Source organism: Daldinia caldariorum, assembly GCF_022478825.1.
Source record: "Daldinia caldariorum strain CBS 122874 unplaced genomic scaffold F4812scaffold_17, whole genome shotgun sequence".
NCBI classification, from domain to species: domain Eukaryota; kingdom Fungi; phylum Ascomycota; class Sordariomycetes; order Xylariales; family Hypoxylaceae; genus Daldinia; species Daldinia caldariorum.
The window spans coordinates 28379-54019 of record NW_025953053.1 but is presented as its reverse complement, the minus strand read 5'-3'; the positions used below and the strand labels follow the sequence as shown (position 1 = coordinate 54019).

Here is a 25641-nt window from a genome sequence, read left to right as displayed (position 1 = left end):
TTAGCTCTTCCACTTCAAATACACCTCTTTATAAACAAACACTTTAAAAAAAAAAAAAAAAAAAAAAAAAAAAAAAAAAAAAAAAAAAAAAAAAAAAAAAAAAAAAAGAATGGGGAGGTGAGGACAGAGGTGGGAAAAGGTCAGTGGGAGGTGGGAGTTAGCAGGTTAGGAGTTGGCGCAATTGTGGGAATGGAAAATGAGTGGAAGAGGTTCATAGTGTATAATACAAGGTACAAACGTGCTAGCTTAAACATTGGGTACACTTTAGTCCGGGGCAAATGTAACAGATACTGATAGATCTAGGTACCTTCAATTCGAGTCCCATGTACCGTACGTACAAGTCGAGGTACGTATTGGTACATGAAGCTCTTACTAAACCTGTCCCCCTGGTAAGTTGCCCCCCTCTCAAAGGCTTGTCCGTGCTGAGAAACTTCTTTTAGGTACCTAGGTACCTAAACGTAGGTAGGTAGTCCACACTCCAAAGGCCTAGCCGGAAGTTCAGGATACACAATGGATATACATGTCCAGCTAAAGAGACTTCCGGCGTTTCCATGCTTCGCAGTTATTACTTCGTTTTTTTTCTTCTTATGGGTAATGTTTTTAATAAGAGCAAAGGAAAGAGAGGTGTTTTTTTTTCCTTATTTTATATTACACGATTCTATTAGAACGCTGAGCTATTAGACGCGTATTAGGTGTCTTTCAGGTTATTGTTTGTGCGATGCAAAAATTAAAGAACCTGGTAGAGAAACGGATATCAGCTTCTGTATCAAGACCTAACTACTGCATTAGCCTCTGCGGCTGACCCAGATTAAAAGACGTGGCTAGCATGGAATTATCGGCTCCAACATTCAGCTGGCACTTGCACTGGTATGGACCTGATCGTGTCGTACGTGTACCCGCGGCACTTCAGACATTGTCCCGCCGTAGTCACAGCCATTCTGCAGTTGCAGAAATGGGGTGCTTTTTTTAAGGTGGCGAACCCTGGAGGGTGGATGATACAGTGAGCAAGCATATGTCGTATACTACGTATAGTAGCTGCTTTATGCTTACAGTTTGAAGTTCTACCTAAATCACCCGAGCTTCCGTATTGACGTAGATTAGAAGAAATAATCTTAAGTGTTTAAATTGACCGTATACCAGTTATTGTTATATGTAAAGAGGTATATAACTAAATCCTTACCTCCTAAGTTTCTTATACCTGGATATTCGAAACCATTACCTATTATAGGAACATATACTCTTTTGTATTTGCTTAATTTCTGTTAGTAAATCTATTTATTAAATTAATAAACCACTAGCGTGCTCGAAGCAATACTCAAAGCGTGAGGTAACCCCTTTTATATGCATTTACATTAGTTAACCACTTACCCAAGTCGAAAATATACCATGGTTTGTATTATGCACATTTCAGGAAAGCCGGTGTTGCTACTTAGAGACCTTCTACAAGTTTCCCTTACTCTTTTGCCGCACATCTTTAATGTTTGTAGGTTTCCGTGCAACTTAGCTACGGCTAGAGGTTTGTAGCGTTGTCCGCAGAAATTTAGGACATATAAAAGAAAGCTAATGAGGGTATCGTCGCTTCTTGGCCGGATATGTTCGCACACTGAGGCTTATAATAGGTTCTGTAAATCATAGACTATATCTAGGGCGGTGTATAAGCTATCTAGGCTGCATAAGTTATGGGGTTAGTCCCGCTTTCTTGCCTCCGGTAATGAGGCTGGATATATTTTGCGTGATCTATCGGCCGATTGCACTAAGACCTCCGGCATGGGCAGCGTGAGCAGCGTGGGCAGCGAAACAACTTGTCGCCACTCCCCACGAGATAGCCGTAGATAGTGAGTGGTATTAGCGGCAGTAGCCTTCCGGGGGAAGCCTCGCTTCATTAGTGCCATTTCGATCTACCTACCGCCAGACAATCCTACGCGGCCTCTTAAAGGACTAGTACGAGCGCAAGCGACTAGCCCAACGCCGCCGTTTTCTTTAATGACCCTTTTAATTTTCCCACGGCATGATTAATCAGCGTGTTGACACGCGTTATATTCACCTCGGTAGGTAAGTACTCAAGGTAGTAGGATCAAGTCTAATTCGCGCCTAGCTGGCATGTGCCGGTAAAGAATAGTCTTCTAGTAACGTTCTAGATCTTACCTCGCAACACATCGCACGCTGCCTTGCAAATTATCTAGACGAGAAAAAAACATTTTAAGTAATAAGCTTTTACATGAAACGGTATAAATGTTATGCTCCTATAATCGATAATAGAAACAATAGGGGAAATATCATATTGCCGTTTTCTTTTTTTTCGATATGGACAATGGATTATTCACTTGGTTAAGAGAGATGTGATAAAACATTTTTGGTTACGGCCGGGGATGCTTGATATTGCGTAGCATGATCAACGTAACAAATTCCCTAGCGAGAGAGATAAAAGATTGGTAACTGGGGGGGTCGTTTGCATAGATCTGCCTCCGTGGTTATTTTTAACCCTTGAATAATTGATTAGTATAAGGCAGTAAAGGAGATTCCCGCGGCATTGTAACATCACGTGGGGTTGCGCACTTCCTGTGGCTTGCTGATAGGTATTTGGTTAGGTTATGTTAGGTACCTAAGATACACTATAAGGTACCTAGATACTTGCTCACTTGCTCAGTTATCTTACCGTTTGCCTCTCCGCCCGATTATTAGTGAGGTCCCGCCATTGCCCGCTCAATTTCCGTAAGTCGGTTTTGCAACCGATAACCTATTACGATCCTTGGAATTCTCTTACTATTCCAACTCAGTCCTCTTTTGGTCTCTTCCTCCGCCGCTACTCTAGAATTTACCGTCGACCGGTCCTCGCCGAAACAGAAAAAAAAAGAAAAAAAGGATTGGAGTTTGAGAAGGATTAGTACCTTAGGTAGTAAGTATAGTCATCGTGGAAAGGACCTAGAGCTTATTTCATTTTATCTTTTATCTGCAAACATCCACATTTTGACGTCATGACTTATCAGCCAACATCAGCCAACGTGCCCCTCGTCCAGCTGCTCAATATTCGAAAATGGTCTTCGTCCGAAGGGATTAGAGCCTTAGGTTTGAACACTGCATTTCGCTTTCTACCAATAGAATTTAGGCTTCTTTTCCGCATGGTCATTTTAGCTATTTTAGTCAACAACGTTTTCTTCAAGTCACGTTCTATCAACTTTCATTCCCTGACGATGCGGAATTTGCATTGTTGATATACCGTTGTAAGGGAGGTGATGATTGGCTCAGGTAGTGAGCGTAGCCGCCGGGTTCCCATTGAAATAATTCCGCATAAATTACAACGGATGTTTCTAAAAAAGAAACGGAACTTTATTAAACATACCTAGGAACCTAACCTAAGATAATATAATACACCCGTACCTGACAGAACCGGCAATCTACTATTCCAGATCGGATTAATATATGGCACATGAAGGGTGAGTAAAAGCGATCAAGTCATGTATGCCATATATTCGTTGTGCTACAATGGCTTGTGGTTGTTCATGCGCGACGCGTTTTTATCATATTGAACGGGTAAGCACAACACAACGCTGTAATGGGCAGACAATTATTCGGAATTCGATTCTATATACCGGACCTATGGCAAGGCTTACGGAATCGATCTTTCTTACCGAACGTTGATATGCACCCTAAAAGCCCTCACGTTGCATCCGGGTCCTGAATCCGTCAACAGCCGCATTAATCTCTAAAGTACTAACCGCGTAGTAACCCAACTTCGGGGACGGCCTACGGATGGTAAATATCAGGTCATGCTTACGATTGGCCAACGACATTGTTTTTCGTGAATACCCTTCTATCGTTGGTGAGCTGAGTTTTCACCTTTCTATAATTTAGAGATATTTAATCTTACATATACACAACAGCTTAGCTTGTGGTTATTGACTTTGTATAGCCGATATCTGCACAACTACCGGCTTCTCGTAACCTCTAGAACTATTGCAGCTTCAGTAAGGCTAAACCGTTGATTTACCAACCCCCATATCTAAAAATCAAAGACAGATGTACCTCGCCGCTGTTTCACATAGCCGGCCGTGCTTTATCGTCATCGGGCTTACCAGTCCGAAGCTATTCCCGTTCGGAACCGGCGTAGTACGTTTGGCTGTCACGCTTTCACCGCTTTGTCGCATAAACATTACTGTTAACTAGGTACCAGTAGACGGTGGAAGTATTGTGCATGCTGTACGACTGATTCGACGCCTTTGGCTTTCTGCGAGTTTAAAACAGTCGAGTTATCGCCTACGTGTCATATTAAATTACTCTACATGAAACAAGCGCTTCCCCAATAGCAGGCGGTAAAAAGCCTGGTAGTTAGAACTGCTGCAGTATCTATCTGATGATTTATATGAAGCAAGGCTACGCTTATTGCGTCACGTAAACATCCCGACTGGCCCATTAGATAATTTCGATATCATCTGATGGATATTGTGGCTTAAGACTCGGCAATCTCAACCAATGCAACGACTTATATAAGGGCATCTGGACATGACTGCATGTCATATCCAGCAGTAAGACTTTTCGATAATTTTTGTTGGAATATCTGGTGTTAACTTGTTACCTTGAAGCTTTGACACCCGCGTGTTCGGCTGCGTTACCAATGCCGGCAGTTTCTAGACTGCCACGACGTTCAACAACAATAACCATAACAGTAAAAGCTCTAAAAATAAGGATGATAGGTTAGGTACTTGCTCGGCCGCTTAATCTAAGTTGACTATAACCTCACAACTTCCCACACCACTTTACCAACTGCTTTTGCGCGTACTGTCTAGCACTATTTGCTCTTATTTTACTGCTAGCCGGCTTCCACAGTCTGTCTGTCTTGCATGCCAAGCTTTACGATGCAACCTATCCTCCAGTTATCTGTATCCTGAGTTTATTGCAGGGCGCTGGCTTTATCGGTACCGAGTCTAGAGTCACATTGCTAGGGCGACCGTATTGAAACGATGCAGCTTCCGTCCGTAAACGATACCTTTTAGAGCACGATAATGGCGCCGCTTGTTATATTTGGTTAGTAGAAAAAGGGTTCCATGCTACGTACTGACGATAGAATGATGTATTTCGGTCGCGATGTGGTTCTGATTAGTTTACAAGGAGTATCGCCAGTCATGGATTCCTGGCTTCATAAGACTTATTTGACAACTCATTAAGAACTACGTTGCTTGAACTACCTTACGTATATACCACTGTCAGAAGTAAATTTGGTCGGAAAACTGATTAGATCTGCAGATCTACTTCGTGTTGATACGTAGAAGGTTAGGTTAACTTTCGACATTGGCCGAATAATGTTTCTTACGCGAATGCTCCATCTTAACTTATAACCTTCAATGAGTATGAGAGGAGAAACAACGCGATATCATTAAATGAAGCCTACGGGCCCATTGGACCCTGATACTCCCTGAAATAGCTCTTCTATAACCCCCCCTGCTTTAGAAATTTAAATGCATAGCCACATTCTAACGTCCATTGTAAGTTATCGACAACGGTTAAGATATGGGTATAGTTAAATCGGCCGAGAACTTATCGGGGTGTTTACATCGGAGCGTGTCCCGGACAGAAGTTCCAGCTAATTTTATCCATACGGTTTTTTTTAGGCCCCAAATGGAAAACGGGGCCGGGCCTAGCCTTTCGGACGAGCTAAACGGCATTCTATGTTGCATTCCATGTGCAAGATGCAGAAAACTCTCCCGCGGGGTCGTTCCACTGAATTAATCTTGATAATTTTGGGTTCGAAGGGGCTACGCACGGGGTTATCTGAGGAGCACAGCTATGAATTCCATATAGCTAAGTCATTCGGTGATAACACTCTAACACAGTACTTTGTATCGACAGCTGGTTTGGCCTGCCGCATGGTTATAGCTATGTTTCTAGTTTTACTAAACAATACACAAGGTAACTACTTGAACTGAATAGAACAAATTCTCCTGGAACCTTGCGGTACGGGCTCGACTTGATGCATAATGACAACGTAGTAGTCTCTTCAGCTAGAATGAGTTACCCAATATCCATGCTGCCATGCTATTTTGACGACTTTTCCATTACCCTTGTATCATAGCTCAACCATGATTTTCACGTTCCCTGTAAGAATCCGCAGATCACCAGTATCCAGGAATCCGGAGGCGACGTTTAATGAGCGCGGAGATACATACCTAAGCAGCCAAGCCATCCACGTTCCCTGGTTGTACGGCACCCGCTTGGGGTTCGATGCTCTGGTACTGCACTGAGAACATGGTTCTAGCACCGCCTCCCCCCTTTGGAGCTTTTGGCGGGGAAAATTTCACTTTCAACAATAATCAAAGCTGTGCCATCGCGCCAACGCGGCGAGCAACACCTCATTTCAATATCGCGGGATTCTCCGCGCGGCGACTCCAAAATGCATGATACCTCGTGTTCAGCCGTTACCTTGAGCCTTCGCACCGTCATCCCGTTGTTCCTGCGTGCTAAAGGCACGGGAGACCCCCCTCATGCGCCGTTGCATCATCCCGTAGGGCGCCGGGTCACATCATAGCACTGCCACACCGACCACAGCAGTCGTTCCGCCGATCATTACCATTTGAGCCGCAAAGGGTCGGGCATGTTTGCCGCAACGGGATCTAGGGTCCTTGGACGTGCTTCATGATTCGGGTTTATCGATCTTTTCGCATTTCCTTCTGGAAGCCTTTTTTTCACTTTTCCATCCTTGACGAATCCCAGAAGTGGTAGAAGGGGTCTTCTGACAGTTTTTTACCCTGGTATGCCTCATGGGGGGCCGACTGCCCCCTAGTCCGAATTCTCGTACGATGTAACAGTAGATTTGCAGATTTCTTAAATATTATTTATTGTTGGTCCCTTAAGGGGATCTTAATATAAACAATTATATCTAGAGATCTGCATAGCTGATGCTATTCCCAGCCATGCCGGCCGCTTTCAACCTCGCAACACGAGATATCTCACCGCCGCCAACGTCATTATCAATGGCTGACATTTAGTTTCTCATGTGGTTATTGGTCCATAGTTCGTAAACGGATATTGAGGCTCGAGCCTTGAAGAATCCATCTCTATAGATGTCTTCAAGTGTCGACTATACTCTGACGTTGGTACTGCTACAAAGGCGTACATACATAGACTTGACTGACGGCAATTCCCGTGGTTATAGCTTCTACTACGCGCACACCCAGCGCTGATCATGTCGGAGGTCAATCTATTATATGGTCAGAGCCCGTATTCACTGATAGCTCTATAGATAGCTATGGCAATTGCTCTTGAAACGTGGAATGAGTGCGGTCCGTTCCATAGCGATGCATATAGTCTTCGTATTATGGATGAGCGATATGTTTATGAGTTGCGTCGGTAACGAAACCGGAGTCCTTGCAGCCGACACTGGACGAGAGGATGAAGTTTCATCTCCTTAACCTATCGGCTCTAAGGATGTTGCAGCGTCCCAATGAAATTCGCACAGCGGAGATGCCTCCTTGCAGATGCACTATGCATTCAGGACCGGGGGTGATAACCAGCAATAAACGCATCAGTTAAATGCTGCGCGAAAACCCTTACAAGAAGACTGTTAATACTTGAGTATCGTATGTTCACTTGGAGAACGAGCATTTCAGAATGATACATAATAAAATTAGATGTTGAGACATGCGTTAGGTACCTAACCAGATACTCCCCTATGCTGTAATCCCTATCATGAGCCATCTCCCCAGTATCAACTCCAGTATTGTACCCTAGCCCCTGTATACCTGTGTACCTGTATACTAGCAACGACTGGATAAGACCTCACCGTAGATGAAACCCCAGTAATAGAAAAAAAAAAAAAAACAATACAAAGGGAAAATGGCGACTTAAAGAACTGTCCTTGGGCAACGCAGCGTGTGATACGCGGATACAGCACTCAGAGCTGCTCTACGCTGCCGGCTTCATCTTCATCCAGAAGGCCTAAACCACTATCATGCTTGCGCCTTTTGGTTCCCCTATTAATCTTCGCTAGCTCGCCAGGGAAGCAAGCCTCCGATCCCAGGGGACCGCTATCAGGAGTCGTTGCATACTCGCTTACAGCTGCCCTCTCGGCAACAGACTTGGTCGAGGAACGCAAGGTCTTCCCCAAGCTACTTGTGGTCGACCTTAACGGAGTAGACAAGAACTCGGAGCTCATCTTGACCATGCGCTCGAGATCAGCCTTCATAGTGTCGACGGCCTGCATGGCGCGGTTTCTCTCCTCTTCTAGGCACTGGTTTAGCCCAATATTTTCTACGCGCAGCTGCTGAATCGTGGTGTTTGCCTCATGCAAGCTGCTGTTTACTTCGTCAAGAGCGCGCCGCAGGTCTGCGACTCGCGTATCCCGTACTGCCAGCGCCATCCCGTGGTATTTGTTAAGAGCTTTCACTTCAGCGGCCTTGCGTCTCTGCAGCTCAGCGAGCTGTAAGCGGAAGTTTTCGGCTTGCTCATGCACCGAGGCGAGCTTGGCTTCTAGTTTGACAATGGTAGCCTTGCTATCAGCGAGCTCCGCCTGCGCACCTGCGACCTCAGCTGTGAGTCGCTTTTCAGTGACCTTGCCTTCTTCCATGCTTTGTACGAGGCTCTCCAATTCGGCGACGTCGCGGCGGTAGCCGTCAGCAGCACTCTTCAGATGCTCCATTCCGACTTCTAGATCTGCGATGCGCTCGTCCTTGCCGGCCAGCTCTACTCGGCTACGTTCACGCATGCTGTCCATCGCGTCGACACGCGCATTGAGCTGCTCTCGCAATGACAACTCGAGCTCATGGTACTCATCAATTGCTTCTTCATTCTCGCGAACCTGGCGCGCGAGGCTACGTAGCTGGACGAGCACCAAGTCTAAGACCTCGGCCCCACGTGAGGATAGGGGAAGAGTGATCTCTCCCGGCGTGAGGTATTCGAGTTCTAGACGTGCCGAGCGGAACGCCCCTGCGAGAGACGCCATAATCTCACCCGCGTTGTTGCCGGCGAACCCTAGGGAACTCAATGATGAATTGAGATCTAGTAATGTTGCCGTTTTGTCAGAGAGGGACTGCAGCACGGCGTCTAGATGCGTCTCCACGTCCTTTGAAGGTTCCGTAGGGATCTCGGCGGCGTTAAGTTTATCAGATATGCGCGCCTTGAAGGCCTCATGGCTCTCGAGTACTTTGGTTAACTTGGCTAATTCAAGGCGTAGAGATCCCAATTCAGCTTCTAAGGCCTCTTTGTCCGGGTCAGGGAGTACTGTTTGAATTCCGATATGAGATTGTGGCGTCACCGGTGCGCTTCTCCGCAGAGAACAGGGAGTCGAGGGGATCGTGGGGCTCGTGCAGGGCGGCGTAGGGAACGAAGCTGATGCGCGATTCCTGGACGGTGTACTGCATATCAGATCGGCCATCGTGGCATCCCCAAAAGCTTCATCAACATGATTATCATGCCTATCATGGTTATCATGATGATCATCATCCGCATCCATGTAGCTATCCGAGAACGGATCACGAGCGGCCAATGTCCAGTCGTAGTTCCGTGTTTGGTCGCCATTTGACGAAGTTCGACTGCTTAATTCCTCTCTAAGCAATTGAATCTCTTGCTCCAACTCTAAGACTCGGTCGGTGTCCTGGGCCATCGTGGTATTTTGTAGTCTATCGATTTCCCGATCCTTCTCCTCTAGTTCGTGTTGAAGACGTTGCAACTCGACCTTCTGCTTCTGAACGCGCTGCCGCTTCTCTTGACTGATGATATTCATTTCCTCGCTGAGTCCGTTTCGACGAATGCGTCGCTTGACGCGATCATCGAGGACCTGACGCAACGAGAAGAAACGTATTTCGTTGCTGCTGCCATTGCCATACAGGCCATCTTCTCCACCCTGTTGGGACCGAGAGAAAGGCGCGGAATAACGTCTACGTTTGGGCGAAGGAGCAACATTGAGTGATGTTCGCTGAACCATTGGTGTAAGTCCCGTTGCTGACGATGCATCGTGGTGTTCGACATTCGGGCCAGGGTCTGAAAACCGGACCCTCTTCTTACTCTGTCGCTTAGGCGTCCTTGCGTTTACCTCCGAAGCGGTATTGGTTGCAGATAACCGCGATGCGCCCGACAATCCTGCCGCCGCGCCAACTCTGGTCCGCGGCGTGCGCCGTAAGGCGATGGGAAGATCTTGATCGTCTCCCATTTTGTAAACCCGATTATAACTTACTTACTTTGTAAGAAGCGAGAGAGGTAGAGAGAAATGCGAATGCAAGCTTACATATAATATGATTCCTCTTGATGCAGTGGAATGTAAATGATATAAATGAGCCCAATAGGGTATTATTGCAGCAATAAGAGCCCTGATAAAGGTCGCGTCGCGGGTGTCTGCACTAGGTAAACACCAATCCAAACCATTCACATACTTGGTTCCCGTGGAGACTAGACGACTCTTGATTGTTTGGACGTTTCCTATTCTGGTTACGCGTGACGTAGCTCCAAGTGCCCCGCGGCTTAGCCATCCAATCATGTTTGTCCACACGTAGGTTGTCGCTCTCCTTTCTCCAACCTCTCGCTCATTACACCCCTCCTTATTTTTTCAATATGCATCTATATAACAGCTGTAGGCAGTAAATCATATTTTCCATTGGTGCACGTAGATCCTCAAAAGCAATTTCTAGATTAAAGTTTCGAGTTAGGCGTCACTGATGCATGGTTGTGTTTTTTTATAGATTTCGCGAGATCGTTCATGTTAGGTTAGGTACCTACCGCTAATACCCAATATCCTTTCGAGAATTCTAGGGGATGATCCACAAGGCACGAGATGATCTTAGACACAGATTCAAGTGAGTCACCCACAGTTGGATATATAATATACACTTACTGTATGAACTGTATGAACTGTATGAACCGTATGAACTGTATGAACTGTATGAACCGTATGAACTGTATGAACTGTATGAATTCTGATGGTAGCCTATGAATATTGACTATGAGAGAAAAGGCGATGTTACCAATGATCTTACCAATGATACTCCCTGAAAAGAAAAGAAAAAAAAATGTGTTGGCCGATGTTAACTGCCACGTGGGATGCATGGTTGGCGCGACTTGAAAATGCTCGGTGCCAGCCACTTTAAAACCGCCACTTACAGCAGCTCAGCTACCTCCTTGCCTGAACGCGCGTTTTGTATGCCAAGCAAAAGTGCTTCGGAACCCAGCTTCAACGTTGGCTGTTAAGGTTTCCGTCGCCACTGCCAATACTTTTCTTTCTAGGTATTTCTTTTTTTTTTAAAAAAAATAAAATAAAAAAATTCACAGTTTGATTTTGCCGAATCGGTACCTGTATCAGCTACCTAGAGCCCTCATTGATCGACCAAGTCAACGCATTTAGTCCGGTTAGTAACGGTATACCTATTTCGATATGCATTGTACAATCATCAGAAGCTAACGATCCCTTACCTAAACACTCCTTCGCAAACGATGTTTAAATAGAACATGAGAATTATAAAATAAACCAGGAGTGAGCTATAATACGTCATAATACATAATACGTAAAAGATCAAAAGTTCTGAGCATCAGCTAAGGATTCCTTTTCGACCCCACCTATTAGAGGCATATTTTACCTCGGCATATTTTCTCAGCGGATGCGCTTGAGCATTAAAATGTAGTCGTTGTGTATTGTATGCATAAGTGAGCCCCCGTTGAGATCCTCGAAAGTGTTCATGATGAAGGAAGAATGAAAAATCCATCGACCTTCCTAGTAGAGCATTAGCGTATACCAATCCGCAATGATATCTGGATATCAAACTCTTTAAATCAATGGCCGTGACAATTCACTAGTCAAATTACTCATGATAGATATGATTAATATTCTATCGGGATGCGATATAATGCAGCTATGTACTGATATGTAAGAAGCTGAAATGAGTATCTCGACTTTCGGCATCGGAGAGGAGCTGGCTAGGTAAGTAGTGGTGTGTGAGAGTAGAAAAATGATGTGATCTCGAAAATTATGGGATTCTGCCGCTAAGAGGCATGTCGACATCTGCCGCCCAATCTGACGGGCCACTCATGCATGCCCACTTGCATGAAAAACGCATCTATCTCATAGAGGTCCATTCTACCGAGGTTGGTAGTGGATATCAAGTCACCGTTGTAGCCTTATACATAAGTTTTTTTTTATTCCCGGAGGATCTATCAATGGTTTCGGTGTGATATACCAGGTAGGTAAAATTGCGCAAAAAGGCCGATGATAGGAGCTTGTTCCTAACCGCTACCTCCTAAAGAGGTACCTAACCTAGTTGTCTCCGACTTACTCTTCAATTGTAAATAATTGGTTTGCTTCCACTTAGGCTCCAACCCTTATGCCGCCCCATTGAGACATTTCGATTCATTTCCTCAAGTCGACAGGCTGTCAAAATATATTGTCCTGCTATCCATTGTTGTTGGTCTTGGTATTGGTGGCTGACTTTATCCCTATTGGTCTTCATAAGACGTCGGTGTACAAGCCCCTGGGAGTTATTCCTGCTTTTCTTCCCCGCGATCGCCCGCTTGTTGCACGCATTCGACGCGGAAATGGGAAGTCATCAAGATGCAATGAACAGGTTTGGTGTGGACAAGAAAGAGCTGGAGCGTATAGAGACGCGCGAGAACTCGATTGACGAGAAACAAAGTCAGCATAGGCATTCGAGTCACTCGAGCCATGCATCAATAGTATCTGAAGATACAGATCCGTTGTCGCCGCTAGAGTTGGCGATCTCACCTGGAGTGCAAGTTTTCGAGGAGGTCGCTCGTGTGCGTACGGTTACCAGTGTCGGGACAGCGGCATCGCGGTTCCCAGAGTACGAGGTTTCGTTTGAGGAGAATGACCCAGATAACCCTCGGTACTGGCCGTTGTGGTACCGGTCTGTATGTGATATTGACAATCCCTCTTCCCCTCTTATGCGTCTTAAGGGACCATATCGTTTCATCGAGCTAATTAAACTGCTATTGACTCCTTAAATATGTCTTGCTTGGTTTCTAAAAGCTGCTTATCAAGAGAAGCCATCATTAACTCTTGTGATCATAGTGCATTATCTTCGCTATTAGCTTTGCGTCATGGGTGATCGTTCTTTACAGCACTAGCTACACGGCATCCACTCCTGGTTTGGTAGATGAATTTGGTTCTTCTACTACTATAGTGACGCTCGGGGTTACGACTTATATGTTTGGCCTTGCTACCGGTAGTTTACTCGTGGCACCGGCAAGCGAGCTCTATGGGCGCAGGCCCGTGTATATTGTTTGCTTGATCGGCTTCGCAGCCATGGTTATCCCAACATGCTTAGCAACTTCGCTGGCTGAGATCCTTGTGGTTAGATTCTTTGCGTAGGTGATCGGAGCCCATAAATTCACTTTGGAGGAGTGCTAACCGTGGTAAATATTAGTGCGCTGTTCGGGAGCGCAATGATAGCCAACAGTCCGGGGACCGTCGTGGATATTTCTACGGAAGAGACTCGTGCTCTATTCATGTCGCTATATTCGACTGCTCCATTGAACGGTCCAGTGTATGAGCCCGAGCCCTCATCATATGTAAAATGGGATGGGATTGGAATGCTGACTCCTACGTAGGTTAGGTCCAGTGATCGGCGGTTATGTTTTTCAATACTTGGGTTGGAGATGGGATAACTGGCTTGTTCTAATACTTGCTGGACTTGGTATTGTTTTCATGTTTCTCACCAAGGAGACGTACGCCCCTATCATCCTTCAGAAGAGAGCGGCAAAAAAGCGCAAGGAGACCGACGATGAAAGATGGTGGTGTCGATATGACCAGAAGCTATCCAAGGTGGCACTTATGAAGGTTTATTTATTAAGACCACTCGAGTTTTTTATCAAAGAACCCATTCTATGGCTTTTTAACGTCTGGTATGTGTTTGAATTTTATTTTATTTTTACTTTATTTTTACTTGTTATCAAGCGTATCGAACAATTTCCCTGCATTTCATCATTTCACACCTTGAACTCCTTGAACTGCAGCGTTACGCTTTATGCATAATGTTACCGACAAGGTAGGTACACTAGGTACTTCGTGAGGTACGTACCTCCGAAAGACTAAAAGGTGGAGTGCCTGAGCTATGCTACCGATCCCGTACCTGAAGTTATTTTTAGTAGGCCACGTGATCTTGCTACATTGTGAGCTACCGAGGTAACTTAAAACTTCTATGGGGATGCCGGGGCCTCGGTACGTATCGCAACTTAATACATCTCCTTTTCTCTCGAAAGCATCCCATCCATAATTCAGACGTAAAGGATCAGATAGATAAACATTAAAATTGTATCAAGCCGCTAACATCCCATACTAGGATTTCCCTAATCTATGGCATCCTCTATCTCTGCTTCGTTGCCTACCCCATCGTATTTTCCCAGCATCGCGGCTGGGGTCCGGGCACTTCGGGTCTCGCCTTCATTGGAATCGGGATCGGGTGCACTTTTGCAATTGTCACTGAGCCTCTATGGCGAAGAATTATCAACTCCCACCCGAAGGACCCTGCTACTGGTCGTGCGCCCCCTGAAGCGACAGCGCGTGTCATGATAATAGGTGCTATACTTGCTCCCATCGGCCAGCTCGTCTTCAGCTGGACCTGCCTGCCCACAACCATCCATTGGGCTATCCCTATCGCCTTCGGCATTCCCTTCGGCGCAGGTAATACACTGAGCTTCATATACGGTTCTAACTACCTAGCTGGTGCGTACGGTATCTACGCTGCATCTGCACTGGCTGGTAATACCGTAACTCGTAGTTTATTTGGCGGCACTCTACCTCTCGCCGGGCCTTCTATGTATGCAAAACTGACTCCGCAGTGGGCAGGCACGCTTCTGGGCCTGTTAGAAGCTGCCATGATTCCTATCCCTATCATCTTTTATCGGTACGGTGAAAAGATTCGCTCCAAGAGTACCATTATCCGGCAAATGCGCGAAGACCAGGAGAAAAACGAACGCCGCGTCGCAAGGGCCCAGAGACATAGAGAAAGAGTTGAAGCTGAGGAAAATAGTGATGCCCCAACTCTAATGAAAGAAGTTGACGGAAACTCTACCGATCTAGAGAAAGGCATCCCCAGGCCGGCCGCGTCGGTTACGCGAGCCGACTGAGTGGATGTGGTCCCTATACAGCAAAGTATAGTCCCATGATAATACATGCTAGTGTCGTGATAGATACATAACGTCAAGCTAAACAATAAGTTCTATGATGACGGAGATAAGCCAAGGAAATTGTCCGTTGGGGATATATTGAGAAATACAAGTATAGTAGACGGCCCTCCAATCACCTTAAAACGTTGTGATTAAACACGATGGACGAGTACAAGTTTCTTATATGTGCTTGCCATGGTATCGTGAGACAGTTTTCGGGTTAATATGATAAACAGGCTTGTTTGGCGTCTGATATGTTACCGATCATATTTTCGTCCTTGTATCTCTAACTTTCCGGGGGATAAACAACGATCCTATCCAGATCGGCACCCTTATAATGGAACCCGTTATAAAGTCCGCCCACTGTGATGGTATTGTTCAACCCCTCCTCAAGAGTAAGTTGGAGCGGCGTCGATAAGATTATTCCTTTGTGGGTATCCCTCTGGTATAGAGTCTCGACGTTCTCTGTCTTCCCATTCACGACAACGCTGGAAATGCGGCGCAATTGCCAAGAACCCCCGATTCTATCTGGCGAGCCGCCGGCTATAAAATATTAGTTAATAATTGGATAATAATCAAGACAAACCCTTAAACTCACGCTGATCTCCAAAACCCATATCGTCGGTGTCTTTGGCCCTGTTAGAATATGACCGTAAAAAGTAATCTCGAATTATTTACTGACTTTGGTAGTAGAATGAAACCCATTGAGGTTTTCCTGTCCCCTCGATACCTTGGAAGGTAACTGTACTATCATTCCCTTCGATCCCGGTCAAGATAACTCCATCAGCAGCGAAGTTCTGCAGCACAGAGCAGCGTCAGTAGGTCGGTAGAAGTGAAACTCTCTTCTTGGCACTATAAACTCACAGCCTCTTGCTTGAACGCGTTGCCGCTTGTTGTTGCATCTTTCGCGGAGTAAGTAGTGCCTTCTACTGACTTCCAGTTTCCAGTTTTCCTACGAGAGTACGTTAGGGTTAGGTACTAGGTAGACATTTGCACAGGAGTGGAAGCTATTAACACATACACGTCTAGGTCGTAAACATCATGCCATTCCAACTGAAGTGTTTTCTTATCGTCGTCGATATTTATGGGTAGCCATATATATCGAGATTCCCAAAGAGAATTGGAATCCCACTGTATTCTATTAGTTAGACTCACCTTGAATTTTCGCTATGAGGAAGCAACTCACCTGATCGCCCAAGTATAAGTATGTTATCTTTTCAGTTCCTGCTATTCTCAACGCTGATCCCGACTGGGAATTGAAAGTACGCGTGTTAAGTGGCGCAACAACCCAAGGTTGAGACCAGGGACCACTTAAGCTATCTGCCCGGAAGGCAACGACATCTAAAGATGCCTAAGTTTAACACAATTTGTGCGAATATTTGGAGGATATCGCAAAATAAAAGGGGGCGAAGTATGCAGAAAATATACTCACTATTTGGCCTGTATCCCGTTTTATGACTTAACAAGGCATAATAGGAATGCTCGGTCTGTACAATAGAAGGAGCTTCGAGGTCGAACTTATCAAAGCGATAGACGACCTCTTCCAAGGTAGTGATGTCCTTGTTATAGGAAGCCAAATAAACGTCTCGACCCTCTACACTATCGCCATTAGAGTATAGCGCGTATGTTTTGCCGTCTTTATAGTCGGTGAACATGCCGAAATCCTGTGACCAATTACCCATAGGAGCTTGGGCACTAACAAATCTATAAGGCCCGGCGATCGTATCTGAAACTGCGAGTCCTTGTAGTAAGCGTCCGTATGTGGCATTGTCGGCGTGCCACCACATCTAATAGACCCCATTAACATCAATGAGATGACCTAATCGTTTTTTTTCCTTTTCTTTTTTTTTTTGTTGGGGGAGGGGTGGAGATCGCCTACATGATATTGGCTTGTAGACTCGCTGTACACCACCTTGGGTCGTTGGATGATGTTTTTAGGCGAAATGAAAGGATGCCAGGAGATCGGCTCTATCCTGCTCGTTAGCTCATGAAGCTCAACCATTCCCCTGCCATTGACTACGATGTACCTAAAGCAAGGCCGTGTGAGGTCCAAGTAGCCAAGTCCTCTGAGCTGTAAACAGATACGCCGCCACCCTCTTCCTGCCCCTCAACCTTATACTCGCCGAACAGCCAAAACGTGCCATTTTCAAAGACAACGTTACCTGCGTGGGCATTGACCAAATTATTTTCTGTATCTCGCCATCTTCCCCCGGGCACGATATACTTTGCTTGAGCTGCGACTGCACCGAGCAGCAGTATTCTGCTGGAGAAGCGCATGTTTAGACCGAATATCTATTCGTCGTAGAGAGCAACGTGAGACGCATGCGCGATATTGGTCTGATCATCTTGCCAGTGCCATCTCAACGGCCCTACTTATAAGAAGTAGGTACCTGTCTTATAAGTCGTCTTATAAGTCGTTTGCCAAGAATGACCTTCGTGTTAATTAACCCCGCCGAGTCGATTTAAATTTCTCCGCATCGCTATATTAATTCCCGTTACGTTCCAAAGTTTAACTGGGACAATGGGGAGTATAACTGCATTTGGAGTAGCATAATCCCTGGTCCTCCATGTGGATAGAAGCATCTAGTGAAGAAGAGCCCATATTTCTCCAAGTTTCAAGGCTTGGCAAGATGTTCGCTATGCTCTATTTCTATAGCCCCATGAGGCTAAGCATACCTAGTACCATGCTGAAGGGTCTTCCTCTTGTTTATATTTACCTAACCTGTTCTTCACATATCTAAGGTTTCCCCTATAATGGAGCGTCGTCCCTTGTGCTAGCTTTAGATTTTGTACTTCCTATCACCGGCCAGCTCGGACGATGTGTGAAAATAGCCTGAAATCCTAGTCTTGGACACTCTTGACCACCTCAAAATCAGACTGCAGAATACCATAATACATAAATGTGATAGAATATAGAAAGACCAGCTAGTAATATTAAACTAGGCGTGATCATTTAGGCTAACAAGCGGGTTGAAGTATAATTGGGCAAACGTGCATTCACTGGAGATATATTACAACCTAGTATCGTAGCTCTAGATTGTCAAATGGAACGTATGAGCCACTGTCTCTCTATAACAGGGTATGAGCCTATGTAACGGCAATATAGCAATTGATTATTATATATAAACTACTGTATACCTTATGCAGGTTGATTTATTCCCTATCCATTTTCTCGCTTACCTGTAGATACCAAGCTACCTCCCTAACCTACTGTATCTCTTATCATTTAAGCTACCTATCTTGTGAAAGCTCCTTTACTCTATTCCCATCCAACCCATCCAAAAGAAAATAACGCCCATTGGCAAACTTAGTGAGCAGAGCTTGGACTAGATCGACAATGGCTCTATTGTCTTAACGTCAAGCTTAGCTCGTCCCGTTCGAATCTGTTCGACATCAGGGACGGACGAGTGCTTTTCTCCCTCAAATAAGGCGTCTATCTCTTCCAGTGTCTTGCCCTTGGTTTCCACCCAGAATATCGCCTGTACACAGTGGAAGTAGGTGATTAGCAATGTAATTTAATCGAGACCTTAGGGATTCAATACTCACGATAAGTATAGCAATAACAATATCCCAAGAACCGTTAACCATATACATCTTCCATCCTATATTACTGAGACCGATGGGCATGATGAACACGAACACACACCTGGAAAATAATGTCAGGGCCGATATTAAGTGTTAAAACTCAGAAACTCACGCGAGCGTGTTTAAAGAGAGCGTCGAAGCAGCCAGGCCATTGGCTCTAATGGAGTACTATCGAGTATCAGGTATTAGTAATTGTCTCTCCATTGCCCCTTTATATCCTGGGATCTAAATTCTTCCTCGATAGGTCTAGGTACCGTAGACGAGGGAAGGTAGGGATGATTACGAACTGTATATTCATTAGTACACAAACCGGAGAAAGCCTAGGTGATGTAATAATAGGTAAATAAGGGCAATAAGTTTATTAGTAGCTCAAAATCGCATTCACGTACCCGAAAAGACCTCCGGAGGATAGAGGAAAAGCAATGGCGTCCAAGCCATAGAATAAAACCCTTGGAACAGGAACATCACCGCGACATTTCCATATACGAGGCTTTGAGAAGCACCCATCGGGTTATCGGCATAGAGTTTAGAAAGTCCGCCGATTATGAATAGGCATATGACAAGAAGCGTTTCCGACACAAGGGCTGTAGGCTTTCGGCCCCATCGAGACACCATATGTGTACCGACTAAAGCACATAAGAGACACCACACGTTTAACACGACATTCTGTTCGATGTAAGCGAATTTGCAAACCCGGTAGAGATAAGGGTAGCTCTTACGGCCTTCAACTGGTCAGTTGAATTGGTGATACCGGCGGTCTGAAGCTCGGCACCTAAATAGTATGAGGCGATGATGTTGCCAGCAACACATGAAAAGGGCGCTGCAGACATTCCTATAAGAAGTCGCTTCCTCAAGGTAGGGGTCTTGATAATCTCCTTTGGGCTTATCGTTCGGCCTTCTTTCTTTTCCCACTCAAGGGCATCGAGGATCTCCTTATACACCGCGATAGCCACAGGGTCTAGCAGATCGCCATTAGTGTTTGTTTGAGCTACGGATATTCGTGCATCTTCGTAATATCCTTTATGGCAAAGCCACCTCGGTGATTCTGGACTGTCCGATTGGTTAGGATAGGTTAAGACACAGGCAAGCGGCGAAGCTTACACGAAGGGTAGTATGATAATGCAAAGAAGCGAGAAAACCCCTTGTATTAGCGATGGCAGTCGCCAAGCCCACTTAACATGATATAGTCAGCTGGGCTGTAATTTAATATATCGTTCGAATCGGTCTTCTTACTGTTGATTGCCATTGTCCAGTTCCTAGAGTAACCCCAGATGCCACTAAAGCTCCTACGCTATTGCATGACACCAGTCAGGCCTCAATTCGAAATTATAGACTCGTCACAAGAGAAATGTAGATTCTTACTAATAGAAATCGTTCATCATCCCAAGACCCCAAGCACGTAGGCTGCTAGGAAAGGTCTCGGAGAGAAATACGCCTGCAGATACGCCCGAGAGAGAAGATCCGAAACCTAAAATAATACGCCCGACAACGAACATGGCGATATTTTGAGCCGCTGCCTGGATAGCCGTACCGATAACAGTTATAACGGACCCCCAAAACATAGCCGGACGCCGACCAAGTTTATCAGTCAGAATGCCGGAGATAATCGTACCGAGAATGCCGCCGATGAATACAGAGGCCGTATTTAGACCTGTTGTCGCGGGTGTTAGTTCGAAATAATTCGTATAGGAAGGCAAAATATTCAGCCCGTTCAACATGGAGCCATCATATCCCGTGGTCTACTCGCAAGAAAATATCCCCTATAATTAGCGAATCGTTTTTACCTAAGGCCTGAGGTTTTACTCACAGTTGATTGCGTTATCGAACAGAATATTAACAAGAAGGAAAGGTATGATGATGATTCTGGTACGAATGCCCCCAGCCATGTTCTCGTCTGCGTTTTATTGAACATCATGATAGCAGGTATAGGTACAGCCCAACCCTACAGATGAAGCGGCTCAAATTAGGAGATATGCCTGCCAAATTGAATACCCCTTTCGAAAAGACGAATCAGAACCAAAGGGAGGACAATCTATGGGCTTAAGGTTATAACTTTCCGGGAGCAAGAATAACATATCAAATAGATTAACCAGATATTTATATGGAATCGAGAACGAGGCTGTGGGAAAATTCTGCAGTCAACAGCATATGAGTTGAGACTACTACTCTAGTATTATCGTAAGCCACCTTATCTTATTGAATAACTCGCTCAATAAGCACTCGTACACCGCAGATCTGGCTGAGGCGTCGGCTTATCCGATTTGATTTCTGTCTTACCTACCTGTTTGCATGGTCATATAGGACATACGCGATTACAGCTGAAAATACAATGTAACAACGGATCCCCCACGACAACCGAGATAAGCCTACCTGATAGTGATATATGCCCCTACCCATCAACAATTTCGGGGTTCTGTTTCTCTACAAGCAACGGGTCGCAAGTCCCCATTGGTAGGTGAAATTGCAAAGCCCTCGGAATCCTTGTATATATGTCCCTATCCAAGCTTGTCAGTTATCAATGTTCGCTTTGGGATAACTCAATCTATTCTGCTTTGCAGCTTAGCTTTGTGTTTGTGGTTCTTATTGGCAGAGGTAATGGTCAACCGAGCGACCTGCTTACCCCATCACCACGTATTAAATTAAAGAAAGGCAATTGACTATTTCGGGCAATAGAGGTTGCTAAGTGGGCGTACTTCAATATTGATATCTCGAAGCCGATGCTGTAACTTACCTTTTATAAAATTGAAGGGGAAAAATTAGGAATGCTTCATACTTTATACACTAATACCTGTCAGTTCTCAAAACGCCCCTCTCAACGATTAGGTATATACTATATACCTTAGGTACTGACCGGGTTACCACCGAAGGATAGTTGGATCATTGCGAATCCTAATTATAAAGGTGAAGCACGTCGGATCTGGATGAGCCACTGCGTGCACGAGCACTCATGGTATTGGTAGGTTGAAAGCTTCTTCAATAGTATCAGTCTTTGTCACCTACTCGCCCTGGTTTTATCGAACCGTATAACCCTAGCGGTAGCGAATTAGAAATGCAATACAGATGTAAGGGTTTGGGGAGATAACTTTGAAACTGCTACGCTGCCAAAAGGTATAACAATGCCAACTAAAGGGGTTGACGTTGCTATCTCCGCCTATAAGGATACCACAGACTGTAAGTACCGTGGTTGGCCATGCGGGTTTCCTAAATTTTTGGCATCGTCAAGCAAATGAATTAAGCAAGTTTCGTCTATATATGAATTCCGGTTTCGTCTCTATGTACCTCTAACTTCATCGCTGCTAAGAGAAACTTTAACTGAAACCACACGGCGAGAGAGAAATCTATCTCCAGTTTTAAACTTGCATCTTCGGACCGTTATACGTGGTACCGTTCCGGCATCATTGTTAGTAGCAGCAGCTTGGCAGCCAAGGAATACGTGCCGATAACCGTGTTGTATTCCGCAAGCAAGGCAGCACTAGAAGCCATGGCAGAGTCGCCAGCTGCCGAGGTAGCCGAGTCTGACGAACCTGTCCTGCTTTTTGAACCGAGCTTTCTTTTGGACTGACCACGTTGCTGCCTTTAACCAGTCTGCGATGCCATTTCTTGGGAATTACGAGGGCAGGGCCTTCACGAAGATTCGAGATGTCTTATCAAAAACGGTAAGTAGCTTGGTGATTCTTAAAAATTCTGTGACCGTATCTTTGACATTAATACGAGAAGAGCTAGAGGTATGGAGGACTTAGCGATTGCGGGTGAGGTCACGGTTACCGCGGACCTCGAAGTTGCAGGCATGATGAAGGCTGAGGCGCATTGATAAATGCTAGGAGGTATATAAGACGGCATAAAACTCAATGACAAAACCCTAGGTGTATCCTGAAGATTACGGTACATGTGTATTATTGTACTCATCCGAACTCAAGGTATTAGACCTCTCCATATTTCCTCGCTGTTCTCCAATGTTACGGTAAATACCTAAGCTACAGCGATTGAGTTTCAAGGATGAATGGAATCGAGAAATTTGAATGGCGTAATAGAAATAAATCTCTCTATAATGAATGATTAACGTATGCTCAAACGCTGTTAAGGATCTGTGCGGTTATGAAAAAAGTAAAAAAAATAAAATAAAACGAGGGTTCGTGCTGAGTATGCCCCGGCCAAATAGTAGAGTTTTGATAAAAACTTGGGAAGACCTATCTATCAGCTTCCTTCTACATGCTCCTAAACGCCGCTGGAACTTCAGAACTGTGTCTGCCCGAGAAACAAGAAGACATCGAGCGAATGCACGGAACTCCACTTGCGGCTTTGTCCAAAGCCGCTATGCTATATCCCTATGGTTTGGTAAATGTATGCGCATATATATGTGAGCGAAACCATCCAAAAAAAAAGTGATGTTGTATCGTAACCCAAGGACTATTATGTAGTGTAAAACGTTGACGGCCTACCCAGTCGCTATGTTTCTAATGCCGAAGGATGCCGTCTACTCTAGATGATTCCCTCTAAACTCCAATCTCCCTTCTGCGCTCTTTCGAGGACTTGGCGACCTTTCTCTGTGAGATCAGGGGTCCCTCGTTTGTCCGTGGCCTGGTCGAAGAATACCGGCTTCCATGTCTCGTTCTTGCGCTCACGTTCTCGGGCTTTCTCCCGCTGCCTTTCCTCAAGTTCTACTTTGACATTAGTAGCTTTTGAGTATTGCTTCGCTAGTATGGCCTGGGTCACGCCGTCCCATAACGTTAACGACTCGTTTTCCGCCTGTTTCTCCTTCGGCGGTATAACCTTAGGAGCCACGGTGAGCGGGTTAAGGTCAATGATGGTTACTTGCTTTTCGGGGGGATGCGATTCCTAGGATAGAGAATGTCAACATCTGGACGTTTTATCGTGGGGGATGCGAGATATGCTGTAAGCTACTTACTACAGGTTTGGGACCGAGGGTAAAGACAATTCTATCTTTCCACGCACCGCCTAGTCTCGCCACAACATCCGAGTCTGGGACATCTTTAATGCGTGTTTTGTCGTCTTTATCCGGATCGTACTTGAAAATGACACCCTCCATCTTGTTTTGCGCGCGGCCAAGCCACCCATCCTCGATGTAGTGAAGAATTGTTTTTAACTTCGTCTGAGGGCACGTAATATATGCAAAATCACCGACGCTGACGCTCAAGGAACCTCGGAAGATTCCTCCAAGATGTGCAGCAGGATGTTTTAACTGATATGTCTCGTTGTCCCTCCGCTCGAGAGTAATGAAGATACCCAGGTTATGCTCGCCCGGAGAGACTTTGATGGTGGTACCGGTGAACTTGGCGCTGATCTGATCGAACCCCTTTGCATGTAACCCTTTCTCAGGGCAGCTAACGTAGAAAGCGCTGACGGGCGGGTGATGTGAGGTCTGCTCAGTTAAGTAAGATATCCGGACGGTAGGTCCCGAAGGATTGGCGGCAGTCTGGGCGACAGATACGGTAGAGGCCGTTCGTGGATCGCTGGTAGCTTTGGATGACTTGATCGAAGATGCACTGCTAGCGTTACCGCCGTTAGTAGCTAAGAGACTCTTGGTATCGATTCGTGGCGCATTATCTTCTGCTTCCCAGTTGCACCGGAAGAATTCTCCCAGACAAGAATTATACGGTTTGCACGGCTTTCCCTTAACATATTTTAAGTCTTTGGTGAACCAGAAACGTAGGACTTCGAGCATACGATCTAAAGGTTCATCGGATGTACCTATTGCGGCAAACGCGTTGGGGCTGTCGAGATAATTCCAGTATTCCAGGTTGGGTGTCGGCTCGAGGAGCTGGGACGGAAGAGAGAATCGAACTGCGGCAAGATCTGCAACACCTATGAACCTAGGATACGAAGAGAGTACGTTAGTATGACTTTTTACTATCACCAGACGTGAATTTGGAAGTGGACTGGTTCAAAGTGCGCATGTCGTTGCATCTCCAGGTGGCTCCGATCATGGATGGATACCAATACCAACGGTGGCGGTGAGTTTGTATTTTCCCTTGGGGGTTTTTTTAAGGGGAGAGGAATAAGAGCATTCAACAAGTTTATGCTAACTTACTTTCTAAGGATAGAGATAAAGGTTTTCAATTTAGATCCTTCATTTTGAGGGACGTCCTCATCAATATTTGCGGTGGGCGGAGCTGTAGCCATGATGATACTTTTTTTTTTTTTTTTGGCGGGATACTCTATTCTGTCGTGGGATGCGATTTTAAGGATAGGTTCCAAGGACTTTGATATCCCAGGATTTCCCTTTGGTTATCGAAGGAATGACGTTAAGTATCAAGATAGAATAGAATATTGTAAAACCCCTAAAGCGGCTGAGTTACCCCTGGGCTGGGATGACCAGCTCGCAGTTTTGGCCTGGAGATATAGATTGGATATCTGGATGACGATGACACCTTTCGGAGATGGCTTTTTGGGGGGGCTGATTATTATGTATGAGGTAGTTTGGCAGTCTGGCAGGTAGCTGGAGGAAGAAAGTCGAGGGTCTCTAAATGTAAAGTGGGATAGGCTCAAGGGTTTGGTAAAGCTTAGGTTACAGGGAGGTAGTTAGTAAGGTAGGTACCAGGTAGGTAAGCAGGTAAGGTAGTGAGTAAGGTCGGGATTTTCAAAAGGTGGTTTTGGTTAGTCTGTTTGGCCTGACCTTGCCTGTTAAAACCCCTGCGATCGATAAAGGAGTACCTAACCTACCTGTATTGTACATAGTACACATGCCGGTACCTGGATACTAGCAAAAGATAGCAGCTGATCAAAGCTTCCGGTCAATGTATCGCATTGGTACCGCATTGGTACCGCATTTTCACTCCAAAAATTCCAGATAAGCTTTCAGGGCGCCTCGCATATTGTCACACAGGGCCCCCAAGTTTCATTTACTCGGACCTAACGGGATACATCTTCTGATGTCATTGGGGTCATTGGACTTCAGTAATAAGTTAGTTGTATGAGGTTATGAGCCAATCATTCAACCAC

General features: G+C 45.4%; 5 protein-coding genes across 5 annotated transcripts; 1 reads left to right on the top strand and 4 right to left on the bottom strand.

Moving 5' to 3' along the window:
• Positions 1 to 7787: 7787 nt before the first annotated feature.
• F4812DRAFT_140076 (uncharacterized protein) lies at positions 7788 to 10503 on the bottom strand. Its single transcript, XM_047929624.1, has 2 exons — positions 10214 to 10503; positions 7788 to 10157 (listed from the first exon to the last, which is right to left on the bottom strand). The coding sequence occupies exon 2, from the start codon at positions 10136 to 10138 to the stop codon at positions 7886 to 7888; it is 2253 nt and encodes a 750-aa protein (XP_047787133.1). The 5' UTR covers positions 10139 to 10157; positions 10214 to 10503; the 3' UTR covers positions 7788 to 7885.
• A 1615-nt stretch (positions 10504 to 12118) lies between these two features.
• F4812DRAFT_139906 (MFS general substrate transporter) lies at positions 12119 to 15261 on the top strand. The gene is made up of 5 exons (XM_047929623.1): positions 12119 to 12840; positions 13001 to 13296; positions 13356 to 13475; positions 13540 to 13833; positions 14271 to 15261. Exons 1-5 carry the CDS (start codon positions 12508 to 12510, stop codon positions 15055 to 15057), a joined length of 1830 nt encoding a protein of 609 aa, XP_047787132.1. The 5' UTR covers positions 12119 to 12507; the 3' UTR covers positions 15058 to 15261.
• F4812DRAFT_139861 (carbohydrate-binding module family 35 protein) lies at positions 15220 to 17623 on the bottom strand. The gene is made up of 9 exons (XM_047929622.1): positions 17124 to 17623; positions 16976 to 17064; positions 16529 to 16883; positions 16283 to 16437; positions 16118 to 16227; positions 15961 to 16048; positions 15779 to 15893; positions 15695 to 15724; positions 15220 to 15639 (listed from the first exon to the last, which is right to left on the bottom strand). The coding sequence occupies exons 1-9, from the start codon at positions 17371 to 17373 to the stop codon at positions 15383 to 15385; spliced, it is 1449 nt and encodes a 482-aa protein (XP_047787131.1). The 5' UTR covers positions 17374 to 17623; the 3' UTR covers positions 15220 to 15382.
• A 553-nt stretch (positions 17624 to 18176) lies between these two features.
• Positions 18177 to 20883, bottom strand: F4812DRAFT_139843 (putative hexose carrier protein). The gene is made up of 8 exons (XM_047929621.1): positions 20489 to 20883; positions 20044 to 20420; positions 19915 to 19972; positions 19783 to 19853; positions 19401 to 19731; positions 19071 to 19347; positions 18643 to 18849; positions 18177 to 18575 (listed from the first exon to the last, which is right to left on the bottom strand). The coding sequence occupies exons 1-7, from the start codon at positions 20594 to 20596 to the stop codon at positions 18839 to 18841; spliced, it is 1233 nt and encodes a 410-aa protein (XP_047787130.1). The 5' UTR covers positions 20597 to 20883; the 3' UTR covers positions 18177 to 18575; positions 18643 to 18838.
• Positions 20884 to 22957: 2074 nt separating this feature from the next.
• Positions 22958 to 25274, bottom strand: F4812DRAFT_139781 (uncharacterized protein). The gene is made up of 3 exons (XM_047929620.1): positions 24731 to 25274; positions 23588 to 24512; positions 22958 to 23517 (listed from the first exon to the last, which is right to left on the bottom strand). The coding sequence occupies exons 1-3, from the start codon at positions 24820 to 24822 to the stop codon at positions 23161 to 23163; spliced, it is 1374 nt and encodes a 457-aa protein (XP_047787129.1). The 5' UTR covers positions 24823 to 25274; the 3' UTR covers positions 22958 to 23160.
• Between the last annotated feature and the right edge of the window lie 367 nt (positions 25275 to 25641).